At 44.7% G+C, this 22,994-nt stretch overlaps 1 protein-coding gene across 2 annotated transcripts; it reads left to right on the forward strand.

Moving 5' to 3' along the window:
* UBA52 (ubiquitin A-52 residue ribosomal protein fusion product 1) lies at positions 1-22,445 on the forward strand. 2 transcript variants are annotated; one of them, XM_075337857.1, is made up of 5 exons: positions 1-77; positions 20,724-20,845; positions 21,002-21,088; positions 21,186-21,288; positions 22,294-22,445. In XM_075337857.1, exons 2-5 carry the CDS (start codon positions 20,743-20,745, stop codon positions 22,385-22,387), a joined length of 387 nt encoding a protein of 128 aa, XP_075193972.1. In that variant the 5' UTR covers positions 1-77; positions 20,724-20,742; the 3' UTR covers positions 22,388-22,445. The 2 variants fall into 2 exon arrangements, with proteins under 2 accessions (XP_075193972.1, XP_075193973.1); XM_075337858.1 differs by having other exon boundaries at positions 37-73.
* The last annotated feature ends 549 nt before the right edge of the window (positions 22,446-22,994 follow it).

Here is a 22,994-nt window from a genome sequence, read left to right on the forward strand (position 1 = left end):
CCCAAGAGCTGCAGGGAAAACGTCACTTCCAGGTCCGGCCCCTCCTTTTCTCCTCTGTCGGGCCGCCGTGCGGGTGGGTAAGTGTGGCGCTGTGGTCGTGCACGTGCTATACCGAGTGTAAACGCCTTCATGGATAACACAGGCTCGGGACCGAGCGGCAGTGTCCGGTGGGGCGGGTGCGGCTCTGCTCCGGGCGGTACAGCAGCGGCCGAGGCTCCACATGGCCCCGGCCTGCTGTAAGCGCCCATTAATGGCGGTGCATGGCGATCGGTATGTGCCGAGAGGCCTGCTGCAGGTGCAAAGCGCGTAGATACAGTACCTTTATGGCATATTCAGGGTATAGATGCGTAGTATACAGACACTATGGGGAGAGCTGGCGTCCTTTATGGCATATTCAGGGTATAGATGCGTAGTATACAGACACTATGGGGAGAGCTGGCGTTTTTTATGGCATATTCAGGGTATAGATGCGTAGTATACAGACACTATGGGGAGAGATGGCGTCCTTTATGGCATATTCAGGGTATAGATACGTAGTATACAGACACTATGGGGAGAGCTGGCGTCCTTTATGGCATATTCAGGGTATAGATACGTAGTATACAGACACTATGGGGAGAGCTGGCGTCCTTTATGGCATATTCAGGGTATAGATACGTAGTATACAGACACTATGGGGAGAGCTGGCGTCCTTTATGGCATATTCAGGGTATAGATACGTAGTATACAGACACTATGGGGAGAGCTGGCGTCCTTTATGGCATATTCAGGGTATAGATGCGTAGTATACAGACACTATGGGGAGAGCTGGCGTTTTTTATGGCATATTCAGGGTATAGATGCGTAGTATACAGACACTATGGGGAGAGCTGGCGTCCTTTATGGCATATTCAGGGTATAGATACGTAGTATACAGACACTATGGGGAGAGCTGGCGTCCTTTATGGCATATTCAGGGTATAGATACGTAGTATACAGACACTATGGGGAGAGCTGGCGTCCTTTATGGCATATTCAGGGTATAGATACGTAGTATACAGACACTATGGGGAGAGCTGGCGTCCTTTATGGCATATTCAGGGTATAGATACGTAGTATACAGACACTATGGGGAGAGCTGGCGTCCTTTATGGCATATTCAGGGTATATATATGTAGTATACAGACACTATGGGGAGAGCTGGCGTCCTTTATGGCATATTCAGGGTATAGATACGTAGTATACAGACACTATGGGGAGAGCTGGCGTCCTTTATGGCATATTCAGGGTATAGATACGTAGTATACAGACACTATGGGGAGAGATGGCGTCCTTTATGGCATATTCAGGGTATAGATACGTAGTATACAGACACTATGGGGAGAGCTGGCGTCCTTTATGGCATATTCAGGGTATAGATACGTAGTATACAGACACTATGGGGAGAGCTGGCGTCCTTTATGGCATATTCAGGGTATAGATGCGTAGTATACAGACACTATGGGGAGAGCTGGCGTTTTTTATGGCATATTCAGGGTATAGATACGTAGTATACAGACACTATGGGGAGAGCTGGCGTCCTTTATGGCATATTCAGGGTATAGATACGTAGTATACAGACACTATGGGGAGAGCTGGCGTCCTTTATGGCATATTCAGGGTATAGATACGTAGTATACAGACACTATGGGGAGAGCTGGCGTTTTTTATGGCATATTCAGGGTATAGATGCGTAGTATACAGACACTATGGGGAGAGCTGGCGTCCTTTATGGCATATTCAGGGTATATATATGTAGTATACAGACACTATGGGGAGAGCTGGCGTCCTTTATGGCATATTCAGGGTATAGATACGTAGTATACAGACACTATGGGGAGAGCTGGCGTCCTTTATGGCATATTCAGGGTATAGATACGTAGTATACAGACACTATGGGGAGAGCTGGCGTTTTTTATGGCATATTCAGGGTATAGATACGTAGTATACAGACACTATGGGGAGAGCTGGCGTCCTTTATGGCATATTCAGGGTATAGATACGTAGTATACAGACACTATGGGGAGAGCTGCCGTCCTTTATGGCATATTCAGGGTATAGATACGTAGTATACAGACACTATGGGGAGAGCTGGCGTTTTTTATGGCATATTCAGGGTATAGAGACGTAGTATACAGACACTATGGGGAGAGCTGGCGTCCTTTATGGCATATTCAGGGTATAGATACGTAGTATACAGACACTATGGGGAGAGCTGCTGTCCTTTATGGCATATTCAGGGTATAGAGACGTAGTATACAGACACTATGGGGAGAGATGGCGTCCTTTATGGCATATTCAGGGTATAGATACGTAGTATACAGACACTATGGGGAGAGCTGGCGTCCTTTATGGCATATTCAGGGTATAGATACGTAGTATACAGACACTATGGGGAGAGCTGGCGTCCTTTATGGCATATTCAGGGTATAGATACGTAGTATACAGACACTATGGGGAGAGCTGGCGTCCTTTATGGCATATTCAGGGTATAGATACGTAGTATACAGACACTATGGGGAGAGCTGGCGTCCTTTATGGCATATTCAGGGTATAGAGACGTAGTATACAGACACTATGGGGAGAGATGGCGTCCTTTATGGCATATTCAGGGTATAGATACGTAGTATACAGACACTATGGGGAGAGCTGCCGTCCTTTGGCATATTCAGGGTATAGATACGTAGTATACAGACACTATGGGGAGAGCTGGCGTCCTTTATGGCATATTCAGGGTATAGATACGTAGTATACAGACACTATGGGGAGAGCTGGCGTTTTTTATGGCATATTCAGGGTATAGATACGTAGTATACAGACACTATGGGGAGAGCTGCCGTCCTTTATGGCATATTCAGGGTATAGATACGTAGTATACAGACACTATGGGGAGAGCTGGCGTCCTTTATGGCATATTCAGGGTATAGAGACGTAGTATACAGACACTATGGGGAGAGATGGCGTCCTTTATGGCATATTCAGGGTATAGAGACGTAGTATACTGACACTATGGGGAGAGCTGGCGTCCTTTATGGCATATTCAGGGTATAGATACGTAGTATACAGACACTATGGGGAGAGCTGGCGTCCTTTATGGCATATTCAGGGTATAGATACGTAGTATACAGACACTATGGGGAGAGCTGGCGTCCTTTATGGCATATTCAGGGTATAGATACGTAGTATACAGACACTATGGGGAGAGCTGGCGTCCTTTATGGCATATTCAGGGTATAGATACGTAGTATACAGACACTATGGGGAGAGCTGGCGTCCTTTATGGCATATTCAGGGTATATATATGTAGTATACAGACACTATGGGGAGAGCTGGCGTCCTTTATGGCATATTCAGGGTATAGATACGTAGTATACAGACACTATGGGGAGAGCTGGCGTCCTTTATGGCATATTCAGGGTATAGATACGTAGTATACAGACACTATGGGGAGAGCTGGCGTCCTTTATGGCATATTCAGGGTATAGATACGTAGTATACAGACACTATGGGGAGAGCTGGCGTTTTTTATGGCATATTCAGGGTATAGATGCGTAGTATACAGACACTATGGGGAGAGCTGGCGTCCTTTATGGCATATTCAGGGTATATATATGTAGTATACAGACACTATGGGGAGAGCTGGCGTCCTTTATGGCATATTCAGGGTATAGATACGTAGTATACAGACACTATGGGGAGAGCTGGCGTCCTTTATGGCATATTCAGGGTATAGATACGTAGTATACAGACACTATGGGGAGAGCTGGCGTCCTTTATGGCATATTCAGGGTATATATATGTAGTATACAGACACTATGGGGAGAGCTGGCGTCCTTTATGGCATATTCAGGGTATAGATACGTAGTATACAGACACTATGGGGAGAGCTGGCGTCCTTTATGGCATATTCAGGGTATAGATACGTAGTATACAGACACTATGGGGAGAGCTGGCGTCCTTTATGGCATATTCAGGGTATAGATACGTAGTATACAGACACTATGGGGAGAGCTGGCGTTTTTTATGGCATATTCAGGGTATAGATGCGTAGTATACAGACACTATGGGGAGAGCTGGCGTCCTTTATGGCATATTCAGGGTATATATATGTAGTATACAGACACTATGGGGAGAGCTGGCGTCCTTTATGGCATATTCAGGGTATAGATACGTAGTATACAGACACTATGGGGAGAGCTGGCGTCCTTTATGGCATATTCAGGGTATAGATACGTAGTATACAGACACTATGGGGAGAGCTGGCGTTTTTTATGGCATATTCAGGGTATAGATACGTAGTATACAGACACTATGGGGAGAGCTGGCGTCCTTTATGGCATATTCAGGGTATAGAGACGTAGTATACAGACACTATGGGGAGAGCTGCCGTCCTTTATGGCATATTCAGGGTATAGATACGTAGTATACAGACACTATGGGGAGAGCTGCCGTCCTTTATGGCATATTCAGGGTATAGATACGTAGTATACAGACACTATGGGGAGAGCTGGCGTTTTTTATGGCATATTCAGGGTATAGAGACGTAGTATACAGACACTATGGGGAGAGCTGGCGTCCTTTATGGCATATTCAGGGTATAGATACGTAGTATACAGACACTATGGGGAGAGCTGGCGTCCTTTATGGCATATTCAGGGTATAGAGACGTAGTATACAGACACTATGGGGAGAGATGGCGTCCTTTATGGCATATTCAGGGTATAGATACGTAGTATACAGACACTATGGGGAGAGCTGCCGTCCTTTATGGCATATTCAGGGTATAGATACGTAGTATACAGACACTATGGGGAGAGCTGGCGTCCTTTATGGCATATTCAGGGTATAGATACGTAGTATACAGACACTATGGGGAGAGCTGGCGTTTTTTATGGCATATTCAGGGTATAGATACGTAGTATACAGACACTATGGGGAGAGCTGCCGTCCTTTATGGCATATTCAGGGTATAGATACGTAGTATACAGACACTATGGGGAGAGCTGGCGTCCTTTATGGCATATTCAGGGTATAGAGACGTAGTATACAGACACTATGGGGAGAGATGGCGTCCTTTATGGCATATTCAGGGTATAGAGACGTAGTATACTGACACTATGGGGAGAGCTGGCGTCCTTTATGGCATATTCAGGGTATATATATGTAGTATACAGACACTATGGGGAGAGCTGGCGTCCTTTATGGCATATTCAGGGTATAGATACGTAGTATACAGACACTATGGGGAGAGCTGGCGTTTTTTATGGCATATTCAGGGTATAGATACGTAGTATACAGACACTATGGGGACAGCTGGCGTCCTTTATGCCATATTCAGGGTATATATATGTAGTATACAGACACTATGGGGAGAGCTGGCGTTTTTTATGGCATATTCAGGGTATAGATGCGTAGTATACAGACACTATGGGGAGAGCTGGCGTCCTTTATGGCATATTCAGGGTATAGATACGTAGTATACAGACACTATGGGGAGAGCTGGCGTCCTTTATGGCATATTCAGGGTATAGATACGTAGTATACAGACACTATGGGGAGAGCTGGCGTCCTTTATGGCATATTCAGGGTATAGATACGTAGTATACAGACACTATGGGGAGAGCTGGCGTCCTTTATGGCATATTCAGGGTATAGATACGTAGTATACAGACACTATGGGGAGAGCTGGCGTCCTTTATGGCATATTCAGGGTATAGATGCGTAGTATACAGACACTATGGGGAGAGCTGGCGTTTTTTATGGCATATTCAGGGTATAGATGCGTAGTATACAGACACTATGGGGAGAGCTGGCGTCCTTTATGGCATATTCAGGGTATAGATACGTAGTATACAGACACTATGGGGAGAGCTGGCGTCCTTTATGGCATATTCAGGGTATAGATACGTAGTATACAGACACTATGGGGAGAGCTGGCGTCCTTTATGGCATATTCAGGGTATAGATACGTAGTATACAGACACTATGGGGAGAGCTGGCGTCCTTTATGGCATATTCAGGGTATAGATACGTAGTATACAGACACTATGGGGAGAGCTGGCGTCCTTTATGGCATATTCAGGGTATATATATGTAGTATACAGACACTATGGGGAGAGCTGGCGTCCTTTATGGCATATTCAGGGTATAGATACGTAGTATACAGACACTATGGGGAGAGCTGGCGTCCTTTATGGCATATTCAGGGTATAGATACGTAGTATACAGACACTATGGGGAGAGATGGCGTCCTTTATGGCATATTCAGGGTATAGATACGTAGTATACAGACACTATGGGGAGAGCTGGCGTCCTTTATGGCATATTCAGGGTATAGATACGTAGTATACAGACACTATGGGGAGAGCTGGCGTCCTTTATGGCATATTCAGGGTATAGATGCGTAGTATACAGACACTATGGGGAGAGCTGGCGTTTTTTATGGCATATTCAGGGTATAGATACGTAGTATACAGACACTATGGGGAGAGCTGGCGTCCTTTATGGCATATTCAGGGTATAGATACGTAGTATACAGACACTATGGGGAGAGCTGGCGTCCTTTATGGCATATTCAGGGTATAGATACGTAGTATACAGACACTATGGGGAGAGCTGGCGTTTTTTATGGCATATTCAGGGTATAGATGCGTAGTATACAGACACTATGGGGAGAGCTGGCGTCCTTTATGGCATATTCAGGGTATATATATGTAGTATACAGACACTATGGGGAGAGCTGGCGTCCTTTATGGCATATTCAGGGTATAGATACGTAGTATACAGACACTATGGGGAGAGCTGGCGTCCTTTATGGCATATTCAGGGTATAGATACGTAGTATACAGACACTATGGGGAGAGCTGGCGTTTTTTATGGCATATTCAGGGTATAGATACGTAGTATACAGACACTATGGGGAGAGCTGGCGTCCTTTATGGCATATTCAGGGTATAGATACGTAGTATACAGACACTATGGGGAGAGCTGCCGTCCTTTATGGCATATTCAGGGTATAGATACGTAGTATACAGACACTATGGGGAGAGCTGGCGTTTTTTATGGCATATTCAGGGTATAGAGACGTAGTATACAGACACTATGGGGAGAGCTGGCGTCCTTTATGGCATATTCAGGGTATAGATACGTAGTATACAGACACTATGGGGAGAGCTGCTGTCCTTTATGGCATATTCAGGGTATAGAGACGTAGTATACAGACACTATGGGGAGAGATGGCGTCCTTTATGGCATATTCAGGGTATAGATACGTAGTATACAGACACTATGGGGAGAGCTGGCGTCCTTTATGGCATATTCAGGGTATAGATACGTAGTATACAGACACTATGGGGAGAGCTGGCGTCCTTTATGGCATATTCAGGGTATAGATACGTAGTATACAGACACTATGGGGAGAGCTGGCGTCCTTTATGGCATATTCAGGGTATAGATACGTAGTATACAGACACTATGGGGAGAGCTGGCGTCCTTTATGGCATATTCAGGGTATAGAGACGTAGTATACAGACACTATGGGGAGAGATGGCGTCCTTTATGGCATATTCAGGGTATAGATACGTAGTATACAGACACTATGGGGAGAGCTGCCGTCCTTTATGGCATATTCAGGGTATAGATACGTAGTATACAGACACTATGGGGAGAGCTGGCGTCCTTTATGGCATATTCAGGGTATAGATACGTAGTATACAGACACTATGGGGAGAGCTGGCGTTTTTTATGGCATATTCAGGGTATAGATACGTAGTATACAGACACTATGGGGAGAGCTGCCGTCCTTTATGGCATATTCAGGGTATAGATACGTAGTATACAGACACTATGGGGAGAGCTGGCGTCCTTTATGGCATATTCAGGGTATAGAGACGTAGTATACAGACACTATGGGGAGAGATGGCGTCCTTTATGGCATATTCAGGGTATAGAGACGTAGTATACTGACACTATGGGGAGAGCTGGCGTCCTTTATGGCATATTCAGGGTATAGATACGTAGTATACAGACACTATGGGGAGAGCTGGCGTCCTTTATGGCATATTCAGGGTATAGATACGTAGTATACAGACACTATGGGGAGAGCTGGCGTCCTTTATGGCATATTCAGGGTATAGATACGTAGTATACAGACACTATGGGGAGAGCTGGCGTCCTTTATGGCATATTCAGGGTATAGATACGTAGTATACAGACACTATGGGGAGAGCTGGCGTCCTTTATGGCATATTCAGGGTATATATATGTAGTATACAGACACTATGGGGAGAGCTGGCGTCCTTTATGGCATATTCAGGGTATAGATACGTAGTATACAGACACTATGGGGAGAGCTGGCGTCCTTTATGGCATATTCAGGGTATAGATACGTAGTATACAGACACTATGGGGAGAGCTGGCGTCCTTTATGGCATATTCAGGGTATAGATACGTAGTATACAGACACTATGGGGAGAGCTGGCGTTTTTTATGGCATATTCAGGGTATAGATGCGTAGTATACAGACACTATGGGGAGAGCTGGCGTCCTTTATGGCATATTCAGGGTATATATATGTAGTATACAGACACTATGGGGAGAGCTGGCGTCCTTTATGGCATATTCAGGGTATAGATACGTAGTATACAGACACTATGGGGAGAGCTGGCGTCCTTTATGGCATATTCAGGGTATAGATACGTAGTATACAGACACTATGGGGAGAGCTGGCGTCCTTTATGGCATATTCAGGGTATATATATGTAGTATACAGACACTATGGGGAGAGCTGGCGTCCTTTATGGCATATTCAGGGTATAGATACGTAGTATACAGACACTATGGGGAGAGCTGGCGTCCTTTATGGCATATTCAGGGTATAGATACGTAGTATACAGACACTATGGGGAGAGCTGGCGTCCTTTATGGCATATTCAGGGTATAGATACGTAGTATACAGACACTATGGGGAGAGCTGGCGTTTTTTATGGCATATTCAGGGTATAGATGCGTAGTATACAGACACTATGGGGAGAGCTGGCGTCCTTTATGGCATATTCAGGGTATATATATGTAGTATACAGACACTATGGGGAGAGCTGGCGTCCTTTATGGCATATTCAGGGTATAGATACGTAGTATACAGACACTATGGGGAGAGCTGGCGTCCTTTATGGCATATTCAGGGTATAGATACGTAGTATACAGACACTATGGGGAGAGCTGGCGTTTTTTATGGCATATTCAGGGTATAGATACGTAGTATACAGACACTATGGGGAGAGCTGGCGTCCTTTATGGCATATTCAGGGTATAGAGACGTAGTATACAGACACTATGGGGAGAGCTGCCGTCCTTTATGGCATATTCAGGGTATAGATACGTAGTATACAGACACTATGGGGAGAGCTGCCGTCCTTTATGGCATATTCAGGGTATAGATACGTAGTATACAGACACTATGGGGAGAGCTGGCGTTTTTTATGGCATATTCAGGGTATAGAGACGTAGTATACAGACACTATGGGGAGAGCTGGCGTCCTTTATGGCATATTCAGGGTATAGATACGTAGTATACAGACACTATGGGGAGAGCTGGCGTCCTTTATGGCATATTCAGGGTATAGAGACGTAGTATACAGACACTATGGGGAGAGATGGCGTCCTTTATGGCATATTCAGGGTATAGATACGTAGTATACAGACACTATGGGGAGAGCTGCCGTCCTTTATGGCATATTCAGGGTATAGATACGTAGTATACAGACACTATGGGGAGAGCTGGCGTCCTTTATGGCATATTCAGGGTATAGATACGTAGTATACAGACACTATGGGGAGAGCTGGCGTTTTTTATGGCATATTCAGGGTATAGATACGTAGTATACAGACACTATGGGGAGAGCTGCCGTCCTTTATGGCATATTCAGGGTATAGATACGTAGTATACAGACACTATGGGGAGAGCTGGCGTCCTTTATGGCATATTCAGGGTATAGAGACGTAGTATACAGACACTATGGGGAGAGATGGCGTCCTTTATGGCATATTCAGGGTATAGAGACGTAGTATACTGACACTATGGGGAGAGCTGGCGTCCTTTATGGCATATTCAGGGTATATATATGTAGTATACAGACACTATGGGGAGAGCTGGCGTCCTTTATGGCATATTCAGGGTATAGATACGTAGTATACAGACACTATGGGGAGAGCTGGCGTTTTTTATGGCATATTCAGGGTATAGATACGTAGTATACAGACACTATGGGGACAGCTGGCGTCCTTTATGCCATATTCAGGGTATATATATGTAGTATACAGACACTATGGGGAGAGCTGGCGTTTTTTATGGCATATTCAGGGTATAGATGCGTAGTATACAGACACTATGGGGAGAGCTGGCGTCCTTTATGGCATATTCAGGGTATAGATACGTAGTATACAGACACTATGGGGAGAGCTGGCGTCCTTTATGGCATATTCAGGGTATAGATACGTAGTATACAGACACTATGGGGAGAGCTGGCGTCCTTTATGGCATATTCAGGGTATAGATACGTAGTATACAGACACTATGGGGAGAGCTGGCGTCCTTTATGGCATATTCAGGGTATAGATACGTAGTATACAGACACTATGGGGAGAGCTGGCGTCCTTTATGGCATATTCAGGGTATAGATGCGTAGTATACAGACACTATGGGGAGAGCTGGCGTTTTTTATGGCATATTCAGGGTATAGATGCGTAGTATACAGACACTATGGGGAGAGCTGGCGTCCTTTATGGCATATTCAGGGTATAGATACGTAGTATACAGACACTATGGGGAGAGCTGGCGTCCTTTATGGCATATTCAGGGTATAGATACGTAGTATACAGACACTATGGGGAGAGCTGGCGTCCTTTATGGCATATTCAGGGTATAGATACGTAGTATACAGACACTATGGGGAGAGCTGGCGTCCTTTATGGCATATTCAGGGTATAGATACGTAGTATACAGACACTATGGGGAGAGCTGGCGTCCTTTATGGCATATTCAGGGTATATATATGTAGTATACAGACACTATGGGGAGAGCTGGCGTCCTTTATGGCATATTCAGGGTATAGATACGTAGTATACAGACACTATGGGGAGAGCTGGCGTCCTTTATGGCATATTCAGGGTATAGATACGTAGTATACAGACACTATGGGGAGAGATGGCGTCCTTTATGGCATATTCAGGGTATAGATACGTAGTATACAGACACTATGGGGAGAGCTGGCGTCCTTTATGGCATATTCAGGGTATAGATACGTAGTATACAGACACTATGGGGAGAGCTGGCGTCCTTTATGGCATATTCAGGGTATAGATGCGTAGTATACAGACACTATGGGGAGAGCTGGCGTTTTTTATGGCATATTCAGGGTATAGATACGTAGTATACAGACACTATGGGGAGAGCTGGCGTCCTTTATGGCATATTCAGGGTATAGATACGTAGTATACAGACACTATGGGGAGAGCTGGCGTCCTTTATGGCATATTCAGGGTATAGATACGTAGTATACAGACACTATGGGGAGAGCTGGCGTTTTTTATGGCATATTCAGGGTATAGATGCGTAGTATACAGACACTATGGGGAGAGCTGGCGTCCTTTATGGCATATTCAGGGTATATATATGTAGTATACAGACACTATGGGGAGAGCTGGCGTCCTTTATGGCATATTCAGGGTATAGATACGTAGTATACAGACACTATGGGGAGAGCTGGCGTCCTTTATGGCATATTCAGGGTATAGATACGTAGTATACAGACACTATGGGGAGAGCTGGCGTTTTTTATGGCATATTCAGGGTATAGATACGTAGTATACAGACACTATGGGGAGAGCTGGCGTCCTTTATGGCATATTCAGGGTATAGATACGTAGTATACAGACACTATGGGGAGAGCTGCCGTCCTTTATGGCATATTCAGGGTATAGATACGTAGTATACAGACACTATGGGGAGAGCTGGCGTTTTTTATGGCATATTCAGGGTATAGAGACGTAGTATACAGACACTATGGGGAGAGCTGGCGTCCTTTATGGCATATTCAGGGTATAGATACGTAGTATACAGACACTATGGGGAGAGCTGCTGTCCTTTATGGCATATTCAGGGTATAGAGACGTAGTATACAGACACTATGGGGAGAGCTGGCGTCCTTTATGGCATATTCAGGGTATAGATACGTAGTATACAGACACTATGGGGAGAGCTGGCGTCCTTTATGGCATATTCAGGGTATAGATACGTAGTATACAGACACTATGGGGAGAGCTGGCGTCCTTTATGGCATATTCAGGGTATAGATACGTAGTATACAGACACTATGGGGAGAGCTGGCGTCCTTTATGGCATATTCAGGGTATAGATACGTAGTATACAGACACTATGGGGAGAGCTGGCGTCCTTTATGGCATATTCAGGGTATAGAGACGTAGTATACAGACACTATGGGGAGAGATGGCGTCCTTTATGGCATATTCAGGGTATAGATACGTAGTATACAGACACTATGGGGAGAGCTGCCGTCCTTTATGGCATATTCAGGGTATAGATACGTAGTATACAGACACTATGGGGAGAGCTGGCGTCCTTTATGGCATATTCAGGGTATAGATACGTAGTATACAGACACTATGGGGAGAGCTGGCGTTTTTTATGGCATATTCAGGGTATAGATACGTAGTATACAGACACTATGGGGAGAGCTGCCGTCCTTTATGGCATATTCAGGGTATAGATACGTAGTATACAGACACTATGGGGAGAGCTGGCGTCCTTTATGGCATATTCAGGGTATAGAGACGTAGTATACAGACACTATGGGGAGAGATGGCGTCCTTTATGGCATATTCAGGGTATAGAGACGTAGTATACTGACACTATGGGGAGAGCTGGCGTCCTTTATGGCATATTCAGGGTATATATATGTAGTATACAGACACTATGGGGAGAGCTGGCGTCCTTTATGGCATATTCAGGGTATAGATACGTAGTATACAGACACTATGGGGAGAGCTGGCGTTTTTTATGGCATATTCAGGGTATAGATACGTAGTATACAGACACTATGGGGACAGCTGGCGTCCTTTATGCCATATTCAGGGTATATATATGTAGTATACAGACACTATGGGGAGAGCTGGCGTCCTTTATGGCATATTCAGGGTATAGATACGTAGTATACAGACACTATGGGGAGAGCTGGCGTTTTTTATGGCATATTCAGGGTATAGATGCGTAGTATACAGACACTATGGGGAGAGCTGGCGTCCTTTATGGCATATTCAGGGTATAGATACGTAGTATACAGACACTATGGGGAGAGCTGGCGTCCTTTATGGCATATTCAGGGTATAGATACGTAGTATACAGACACTATGGGGAGAGCTGGCGTCCTTTATGGCATATTCAGGGTATAGATACGTAGTATACAGACACTATGGGGAGAGCTGGCGTCCTTTATGGCATATTCAGGGTATAGATACGTAGTATACAGACACTATGGGGAGAGCTGGCGTCCTTTATGGCATATTCAGGGTATATATATGTAGTATACAGACACTATGGGGAGAGCTGGCGTCCTTTATGGCATATTCAGGGTATAGATACGTAGTATACAGACACTATGGGGAGAGCTGGCGTCCTTTATGGCATATTCAGGGTATAGATACGTAGTATACAGACACTATGGGGAGAGCTGGCGTCCTTTATGGCATATTCAGGGTATAGATACGTAGTATACAGACACTATGGGGAGAGCTGGCGTTTTTTATGGCATATTCAGGGTATAGATGCGTAGTATACAGACACTATGGGGAGAGCTGGCGTCCTTTATGGCATATTCAGGGTATATATATGTAGTATACAGACACTATGGGGAGAGCTGGCGTCCTTTATGGCATATTCAGGGTATAGATACGTAGTATACAGACACTATGGGGAGAGCTGGCGTCCTTTATGGCATATTCAGGGTATAGATACGTAGTATACAGACACTATGGGGAGAGCTGGCGTCCTTTATGGCATATTCAGGGTATATATATGTAGTATACAGACACTATGGGGAGAGCTGGCGTCCTTTATGGCATATTCAGGGTATAGATACGTAGTATACAGACACTATGGGGAGAGCTGGCGTCCTTTATGGCATATTCAGGGTATAGATACGTAGTATACAGACACTATGGGGAGAGCTGGCGTCCTTTATGGCATATTCAGGGTATAGATACGTAGTATACAGACACTATGGGGAGAGCTGGCGTTTTTTATGGCATATTCAGGGTATAGATGCGTAGTATACAGACACTATGGGGAGAGCTGGCGTCCTTTATGGCATATTCAGGGTATATATATGTAGTATACAGACACTATGGGGAGAGCTGGCGTCCTTTATGGCATATTCAGGGTATAGATACGTAGTATACAGACACTATGGGGAGAGCTGGCGTCCTTTATGGCATATTCAGGGTATAGATACGTAGTATACAGACACTATGGGGAGAGATGGCGTCCTTTATGGCATATTCAGGGTATAGAGACGTAGTATACTGACACTATGGGGAGAGCTGGCGTCCTTTATGGCATATTCAGGGTATATATATGTAGTATACAGACACTATGGGGAGAGCTGGCGTCCTTTATGGCATATTCAGGGTATAGATACGTAGTATACAGACACTATGGGGAGAGCTGGCGTTTTTTATGGCATATTCAGGGTATAGATACGTAGTATACAGACACTATGGGGACAGCTGGCGTCCTTTATGCCATATTCAGGGTATATATATGTAGTATACAGACACTATGGGGAGAGCTGGCGTCCTTTATGGCATATTCAGGGTATAGATACGTAGTATACAGACACTATGGGGAGAGCTGGCGTTTTTTATGGCATATTCAGGGTATAGATGCGTAGTATACAGACACTATGGGGAGAGCTGGCGTCCTTTATGGCATATTCAGGGTATAGATACGTAGTATACAGACACTATGGGGAGAGCTGGCGTCCTTTATGGCATATTCAGGGTATAGATACGTAGTATACAGACACTATGGGGAGAGCTGGCGTCCTTTATGGCATATTCAGGGTATAGATACGTAGTATACAGACACTATGGGGAGAGCTGGCGTCCTTTATGGCATATTCAGGGTATAGATACGTAGTATACAGACACTATGGGGAGAGCTGGCGTCCTTTATGGCATATTCAGGGTATATATATGTAGTATACAGACACTATGGGGAGAGCTGGCGTCCTTTATGGCATATTCAGGGTATAGATACGTAGTATACAGACACTATGGGGAGAGCTGGCGTCCTTTATGGCATATTCAGGGTATAGATACGTAGTATACAGACACTATGGGGAGAGATGGCGTCCTTTATGGCATATTCAGGGTATAGATACGTAGTATACAGACACTATGGGGAGAGCTGGCGTCCTTTATGGCATATTCAGGGTATAGATACGTAGTATACAGACACTATGGGGAGAGCTGGCGTCCTTTATGGCATATTCAGGGTATAGATGCGTAGTATACAGACACTATGGGGAGAGCTGGCGTTTTTTATGGCATATTCAGGGTATAGATACGTAGTATACAGACACTATGGGGAGAGCTGGCGTCCTTTATGGCATATTCAGGGTATAGATACGTAGTATACAGACACTATGGGGAGAGCTGGCGTCCTTTATGGCATATTCAGGGTATAGATACGTAGTATACAGACACTATGGGGAGAGCTGGCGTTTTTTATGGCATATTCAGGGTATAGATGCGTAGTATACAGACACTATGGGGAGAGCTGGCGTCCTTTATGGCATATTCAGGGTATATATATGTAGTATACAGACACTATGGGGAGAGCTGGCGTCCTTTATGGCATATTCAGGGTATAGATACGTAGTATACAGACACTATGGGGAGAGCTGGCGTCCTTTATGGCATATTCAGGGTATAGATACGTAGTATACAGACACTATGGGGAGAGCTGGCGTTTTTTATGGCATATTCAGGGTATAGATACGTAGTATACAGACACTATGGGGAGAGCTGGCGTCCTTTATGGCATATTCAGGGTATAGAGACGTAGTATACAGACACTATGGGGAGAGCTGCCGTCCTTTATGGCATATTCAGGGTATAGATACGTAGTATACAGACACTATGGGGAGAGCTGCCGTCCTTTATGGCATATTCAGGGTATAGATACGTAGTATACAGACACTATGGGGAGAGCTGGCGTTTTTTATGGCATATTCAGGGTATAGAGACGTAGTATACAGACACTATGGGGAGAGCTGGCGTCCTTTATGGCATATTCAGGGTATAGATACGTAGTATACAGACACTATGGGGAGAGCTGGCGTCCTTTATGGCATATTCAGGGTATAGAGACGTAGTATACAGACACTATGGGGAGAGATGGCGTCCTTTATGGCATATTCAGGGTATAGATACGTAGTATACAGACACTATGGGGAGAGCTGCCGTCCTTTATGGCATATTCAGGGTATAGATACGTAGTATACAGACACTATGGGGAGAGCTGGCGTCCTTTATGGCATATTCAGGGTATAGATACGTAGTATACAGACACTATGGGGAGAGCTGGCGTTTTTTATGGCATATTCAGGGTATAGATACGTAGTATACAGACACTATGGGGAGAGCTGCCGTCCTTTATGGCATATTCAGGGTATAGATACGTAGTATACAGACACTATGGGGAGAGCTGGCGTCCTTTATGGCATATTCAGGGTATAGAGACGTAGTATACAGACACTATGGGGAGAGATGGCGTCCTTTATGGCATATTCAGGGTATAGAGACGTAGTATACTGACACTATGGGGAGAGCTGGCGTCCTTTATGGCATATTCAGGGTATATATATGTAGTATACAGACACTATGGGGAGAGCTGGCGTCCTTTATGGCATATTCAGGGTATAGATACGTAGTATACAGACACTATGGGGAGAGCTGGCGTTTTTTATGGCATATTCAGGGTATAGATACGTAGTATACAGACACTATGGGGACAGCTGGCGTCCTTTATGCCATATTCAGGGTATATATATGTAGTATACAGACACTATGGGGAGAGCTGGCGTCCTTTATGGCATATTCAGGGTATAGATACGTAGTATACAGACACTATGGGGAGAGCTGGCGTTTTTTATGGCATATTCAGGGTATAGATACGTAGTATACAGACACTATGGGGAGAGCTGCCGTCCTTTATGGCATATTCAGGGTATAGATACGTAGTATACAGACACTATGGGGAGAGCTGGCGTCCTTTATGGCATATTCAGGGTATAGAGACGTAGTATACAGACACTATGGGGAGAGCTGGCGTCCTTTATGGCATATTCAGGGTATAGATACGTAGTATACAGACACTATGGGGAGAGCTGGCGTCCTTTATGGCATATTCAGGGTATAGAGACGTAGTATACAGACACTATGGGGAGAGATGGCGTCCTTTATGGCATATTCAGGGTATAGATACGTAGTATACAGACACTATGGGGAGAGCTGCCGTCCTTTATGGCATATTCAGGGTATAGATACGTAGTATACAGACACTATGGGGAGAGCTGGCGTCCTTTATGGCATATTCAGGGTATAGATACGTAGTATACAGACACTATGGGGAGAGCTGGCGTTTTTTATGGCATATTCAGGGTATAGATACGTAGTATACAGACACTATGGGGAGAGCTGCCGTCCTTTATGGCATATTCAGGGTATAGATACGTAGTATACAGACACTATGGGGAGAGCTGGCGTCCTTTATGGCATATTCAGGGTATAGAGACGTAGTATACAGACACTATGGGGAGAGATGGCGTCCTTTATGGCATATTCAGGGTATAGATACGTAGTATACAGACACTATGGGGAGAGCTGCCGTCCTTTATGGCATATTCAGGGTATAGATACGTAGTATACAGACACTATGGGGAGAGCTGGCGTCCTTTATGGCATATTCAGGGTATAGATACGTAGTATACAGACACTATGGGGAGAGCTGCCGTCCTTTATGGCATATTCAGGGTATAGATACGTAGTATACAGACACTATGGGGAGAGCTGGCGTCCTTTATGGCATATTCAGGGTATAGAGACGTAGTATACAGACACTATGGGGAGAGATGGCGTCCTTTATGGCATATTCAGGGTATAGATACGTAGTATACAGACACTATGGGGAGAGCTGGCGTCCTTTATGGCATATTCAGGGTATAGATACGTAGTATACAGACACTATGGGGAGAGCTGGCGTCCTTTATGGCATATTCAGGGTATAGATACGTAGTATACAGACACTATGGGGAGAGCTGCCGTCCTTTATGGCATATTCAGGGTATAGATACGTAGTATACAGACACTATGGGGAGAGCTGGCGTCCTTTATGGCATATTCAGGGTATAGATACGTAGTATACAGACACTATGGGGAGAGCTGCCGTCCTTTATGGCATATTGAGTGGTGCTGGGTAATCTCTTCCAGTGTGACCGAAGAGACGTTTTTGTACAACAGTCACTTCCTTAGGCTACTTTCACACATCCGGTTTGAGCCGTGCGGCTCAATCCGGCTGTGAAACCTATGCAACGGATGCGGCGAAAACACCGCGTCCTTTGCGTACGTTTTTACATGCGGCCGGTCAGGTTTTTTCCAGTTGCGGCACGCTACTGAGCATGCGCAGTGGAAGAAACCGCATCCGGCGGCCGGATGCGTTTTTTCCGCATCGCGCCGCATCCGGCGTCCATAGGCATGCATTGACAATGCGCCGCAGCGGCCGGATGCGGCGCAATGCGTTTTTTTTTTGCCGGAGCAAAAAACGTTGCAGGCAACGTTCCATCCGGCCGCGGCATCGGCTAAATCTGCCGCATGCGGCAAAAACCAGACCGAACGCAAGCCCATGCGGCACAATACGGCACTAATGTAAGTCTATGCAAAAAAAACCGCAACCGGCGGCAAAAAAAACGGTTGCGGTTTTTCTGCAGAGCGCCGTATTGTGCCGCAGAGCAAAAACCGGATGTGTGAAAGTAGCCTTAAAGGAGTTGTCTAGAAATAGTTATTACTGCTTGACAGGATACGTGATCACTTATTGATGTGCTGGGATCTGACTATTGTGACCTGCGCTGATGAATAAGATGGGGCTCTTGTATCCTCATAAGTGTGTGACCTGTTTTCTATTCATCCTCTGTCGGGCAGTCTGCACCAAGCAGTCCCATGGAAAGTGAAGGGAACCGTAACTAGCATCTGCACTAATGCTTCACTGCTATGCAAGTCCCAGTGGTCCGCCTGGACAACCCCTTTAACGTTACTAATAAAGCCCCTGATTCTTAATGACTTTACATAGTAATGCAGTTTACACAGTAAGGCTACTTTCACACATCAGTTTTTTGCCATCAGGTTCAATCCGGAAAAAAACGGGTAAAACGGATCCGGTACCGCATCCGTTTTTTCCCCATAGACTTGCATTGTTACCGGATTGTACCGGATGGCTTTGCGTTGCATCCGTTTTTTTCCGGATGCGGCAAAATTAGTTAAAGCGGCGGCCGGAGGCAACGTAGCTTGCAACGTTTTTTTGTCCGGCAAAAAAAACGCATCGCGCCGGATCCGGCGCGATACGGCGTGTTTTACAATAGAAGCCTATGGACGCCGGATCCGGCGTAATGCGGTAAAAAACGGATGCGGCCGCCGGATCCGTTTTTCTAAACTGAGCATGCGCCAATGTAATTAACAAAACGGATCCAGCCAAAAACCGGACGAAAAGGATGCAAAAACGGATGCAAACCGTATCCACCGGATCCGTTTTTTAACGGATCCAGCATAACGGATCCGTTAAAAAAACGGATCCGGTGGATACGGTTTTCACTTTTTTTTCAGGATCCGTTGGATCAGGAAAAAAAAGGACTGTGCCTGAATACAGAAAACTGATGTGTGAAAGTAGCCTAACACCATGTGCACACCTTGAGTTTTTTACTTTTTAGTATTTGTAGCCAAAACCGGGAGTGGAACAATCAGAGGAAAAGTGTAATAGAAACACGTCACCACCTCTGTATTTATCACTCACTCCTGGTTTTCACTTATAAATACTAAGGTAAAAAAAAGCAAACCCCAAATACTGAACATGTGCATGTGGTCTTATGGGCCTTGAGGCTGACCATATGATAGCTGAAGGAACACAGATGGCGTGGTCATTATACCATTATCACTACAGTCCACATCCATGCGTGGCTTCTGCCAGTGAAGGGCTATGTCTTCTAATAGACACCCATCTACCGGCTAGAGCTAGTGTTGAAGCACCAGTGGAGGTTGAATGCAGCGTTGGTCACCGGTGCTGTGTCCATGGACCCAAGAGACAGTGCTGCACTTTGTCTGCCGTAGCCTTCAGTCCTATAGAATCTGGATATGGCGACACTGATCGTTGCTGAATTCAAATGCCTTCCTGAGAGCTTACCATTATCTCCTAACCTGTGGGTAGGCGACACATGTTTTTCATGGATGTCCCCTTTTATTCAGTGGATGATACTAGTCATTTAGAATTGTCCCTCCGTGGGAGGTCCTAAACTAACAATTGTTGAGACACTTAATAAATCCCTTTTTCACTCTAATAATCCTTGTACTTTGTCTTGAAGGAAACGGTAAGGCATCAAGATGCAGATCTTCGTGAAGACTCTTACTGGGAAAACTATCACGCTTGAAGTCGAGCCCAGCGATACTATTGAAAATGTCAAGGCCAAAATTCAGGACAAAGAAGGTGAGGAACATGCCCTAATCTGCTAGAATGCTGTGCAGGCTTGCCAACCTGTGCCTGCTTTCACCTTGCTTGTTGTCATTCTTTGTTCCTATTTTTATAATTGGATATTCTTTCCTATTTAACATTTTTTTGTGTATGTTGACTAAATTTTCTTAGGTATCCCACCTGACCAGCAGCGTCTGATCTTTGCTGGCAAGCAGCTTGAGGATGGACGCACCTTGTCTGACTACAACATCCAGAAAGGTGAGATGAGCATACAAGGGAACATAAGAGGATTTTCTCTCATTTCTGTGTGCTTGTGGACCTTTTAGCTATATGCTCCTGTGTTTGTATTCATTAGAGTCCACCTTGCATCTGGTGCTGCGTCTTCGTGGTGGTATCATCGAGCCTTCCCTCCGCCAACTTGCCCAGAAGTACAATTGTGACAAGATGATTTGCCGCAAGTAAGACCACTGTCAATGAAATATGTTGATTTTGCAAAGGTATAATGGGAATCTTTGCCAAAATAAAGTGACCTGCTATGTCTGAAGGCAGTGGTATGGTGATAGATGCTGACTATTGGGAGTTAATATTAAAGGGTTCTTCCAATCTCTGAGATGCTATCACAATATGTAGGTGTAGGTGTAATATTAGAAAAGTAGCATAGTTCTCCTGATACAGCCATGTCTCTTACATCTTGGTGACATAGATTAAAAAAATAAATCGCCTATGTAATCATACTGATCTGAAGAATCGCATTACCAGGTCAGTTTTACCATATAGTGAATGTGGTAAATAACCTCCCCGCCCCCACAAAAAAATAAATGAGAAATTTGTCATTTCAATGCACTTAAATTTTTTTTCTCGTTTTCAGTACATCACATAATGAAATATACGAATATACTATAATTCAAAAATACAACTTCAGGCCCTTATATGGACAGTAAAATAAAAAAAAAAATTGGACTGCCCCACTGAAAATGGCCCCATCGTGACGGGGTTAAGGGCACAGTAGTTACGCTCTGCTTACTTCTGCGTCACTCACATGCAGATATTGTCATATGTGGAAAAATAGCTGAACAGGCAAGTAAGCAGATGTGAGCAGTTTATGATGTGAGGTGTAGATACTAAAAATGGTGCAATGTAAGAAAAGCTGAAACATTCTACTGCTCACCAATATTGTAATGGCAAATTTAGGGTGCGGCTACATATTGGACTTGCCCACTGCTGGCGGATACCCCCTATTGCCAGATCAGAGATAAAAATCTCATGGCAATAGACGGTCGCCATGGGCCGAGACTCATTACATAGTTATGTAGGTTGAAAAAAGACCTAGGTCCATCTAGTTCAACCTTCACCAATTGATTGACGTGATGTCATGCAGCCAACCGCTGCATGTCTCTGCAAATGTTAATTTATTGTTATAATTGATATTTGACAATTTCTAACACTTGTCTGTTGCATTTCAGGTGTTATGCCCGTCTTCACCCACGTGCAGTAAACTGTCGCAAGAAGAAATGTGGCCACACCAATAATCTGCGCCCTAAGAAGAAGCTCAAATAAGCTTCACATGTCCTGTGTTTATTTGACTTTTATTGAGAAATAAACAAATCAGAAAGTATTTGTTTCTAATGTTTAATAGAATGAGCTGTATAAAGGATTACCACCATCCATGGTAGAGATCACAGTAACTTCTAGGTAGTGTTGAGCGAGTAGTTAACTCTTTTTGTATTCGCTATGCTGTTAGCGAGTACTATCTGCTTCTCGCATTATTCATAACGAGTAGCGGGCGCAATGTAAATCAATGGGAAATACTCGCTAGGTAGCTAGTAACCCAGAAGCCGTACTTTCGGTGCGAATAGTACGGCTTTCGGGTTACTCGCTACTTAGCGAGTATTTCCCATTGATTTACATTGCGCCCTCTACTCGTTATGAATATCCGAGTAGCGGACAGTACTCACTAACAGCATAGCGAATACAAAGTTAACTACTCGCTGAACACTACTTCTAGGTGCTGACCACCACACCAGAGGTAGCGGTAGAAAAACAGCTCTGCTGCACTGCATAACTGCCATACAAACGGGAGGGTAAGGAAATCTTAACCTGCATTGAAAGGAAATCTACAGTATTTCCATTTTTTTCACTATAGCAGCTGAGCTTGTATATTTCC

Source organism: Anomaloglossus baeobatrachus, chromosome 1, assembly GCF_048569485.1.
Source record: "Anomaloglossus baeobatrachus isolate aAnoBae1 chromosome 1, aAnoBae1.hap1, whole genome shotgun sequence".
Taxonomy (NCBI): domain Eukaryota; kingdom Metazoa; phylum Chordata; class Amphibia; order Anura; family Aromobatidae; genus Anomaloglossus; species Anomaloglossus baeobatrachus.

Bases quoted from the DNA above. Each gene is read 5' to 3' on its own strand.
- UBA52 (XM_075337857.1), top strand. From the start codon at position 20,743: ATGCAGATCTTCGTGAAGACTCTTACTGGGAAAACTATCACGCTTGAA. The intron at 20,846-21,001 runs GTGAGGAACATG...AAATTTTCTTAG, and splicing joins CAAAATTCAGGACAAAGAAG to GTATCCCACCTGACCAGCAG. The intron at 21,089-21,185 runs GTGAGATGAGCA...TGTATTCATTAG, and splicing joins TGACTACAACATCCAGAAAG to AGTCCACCTTGCATCTGGTG.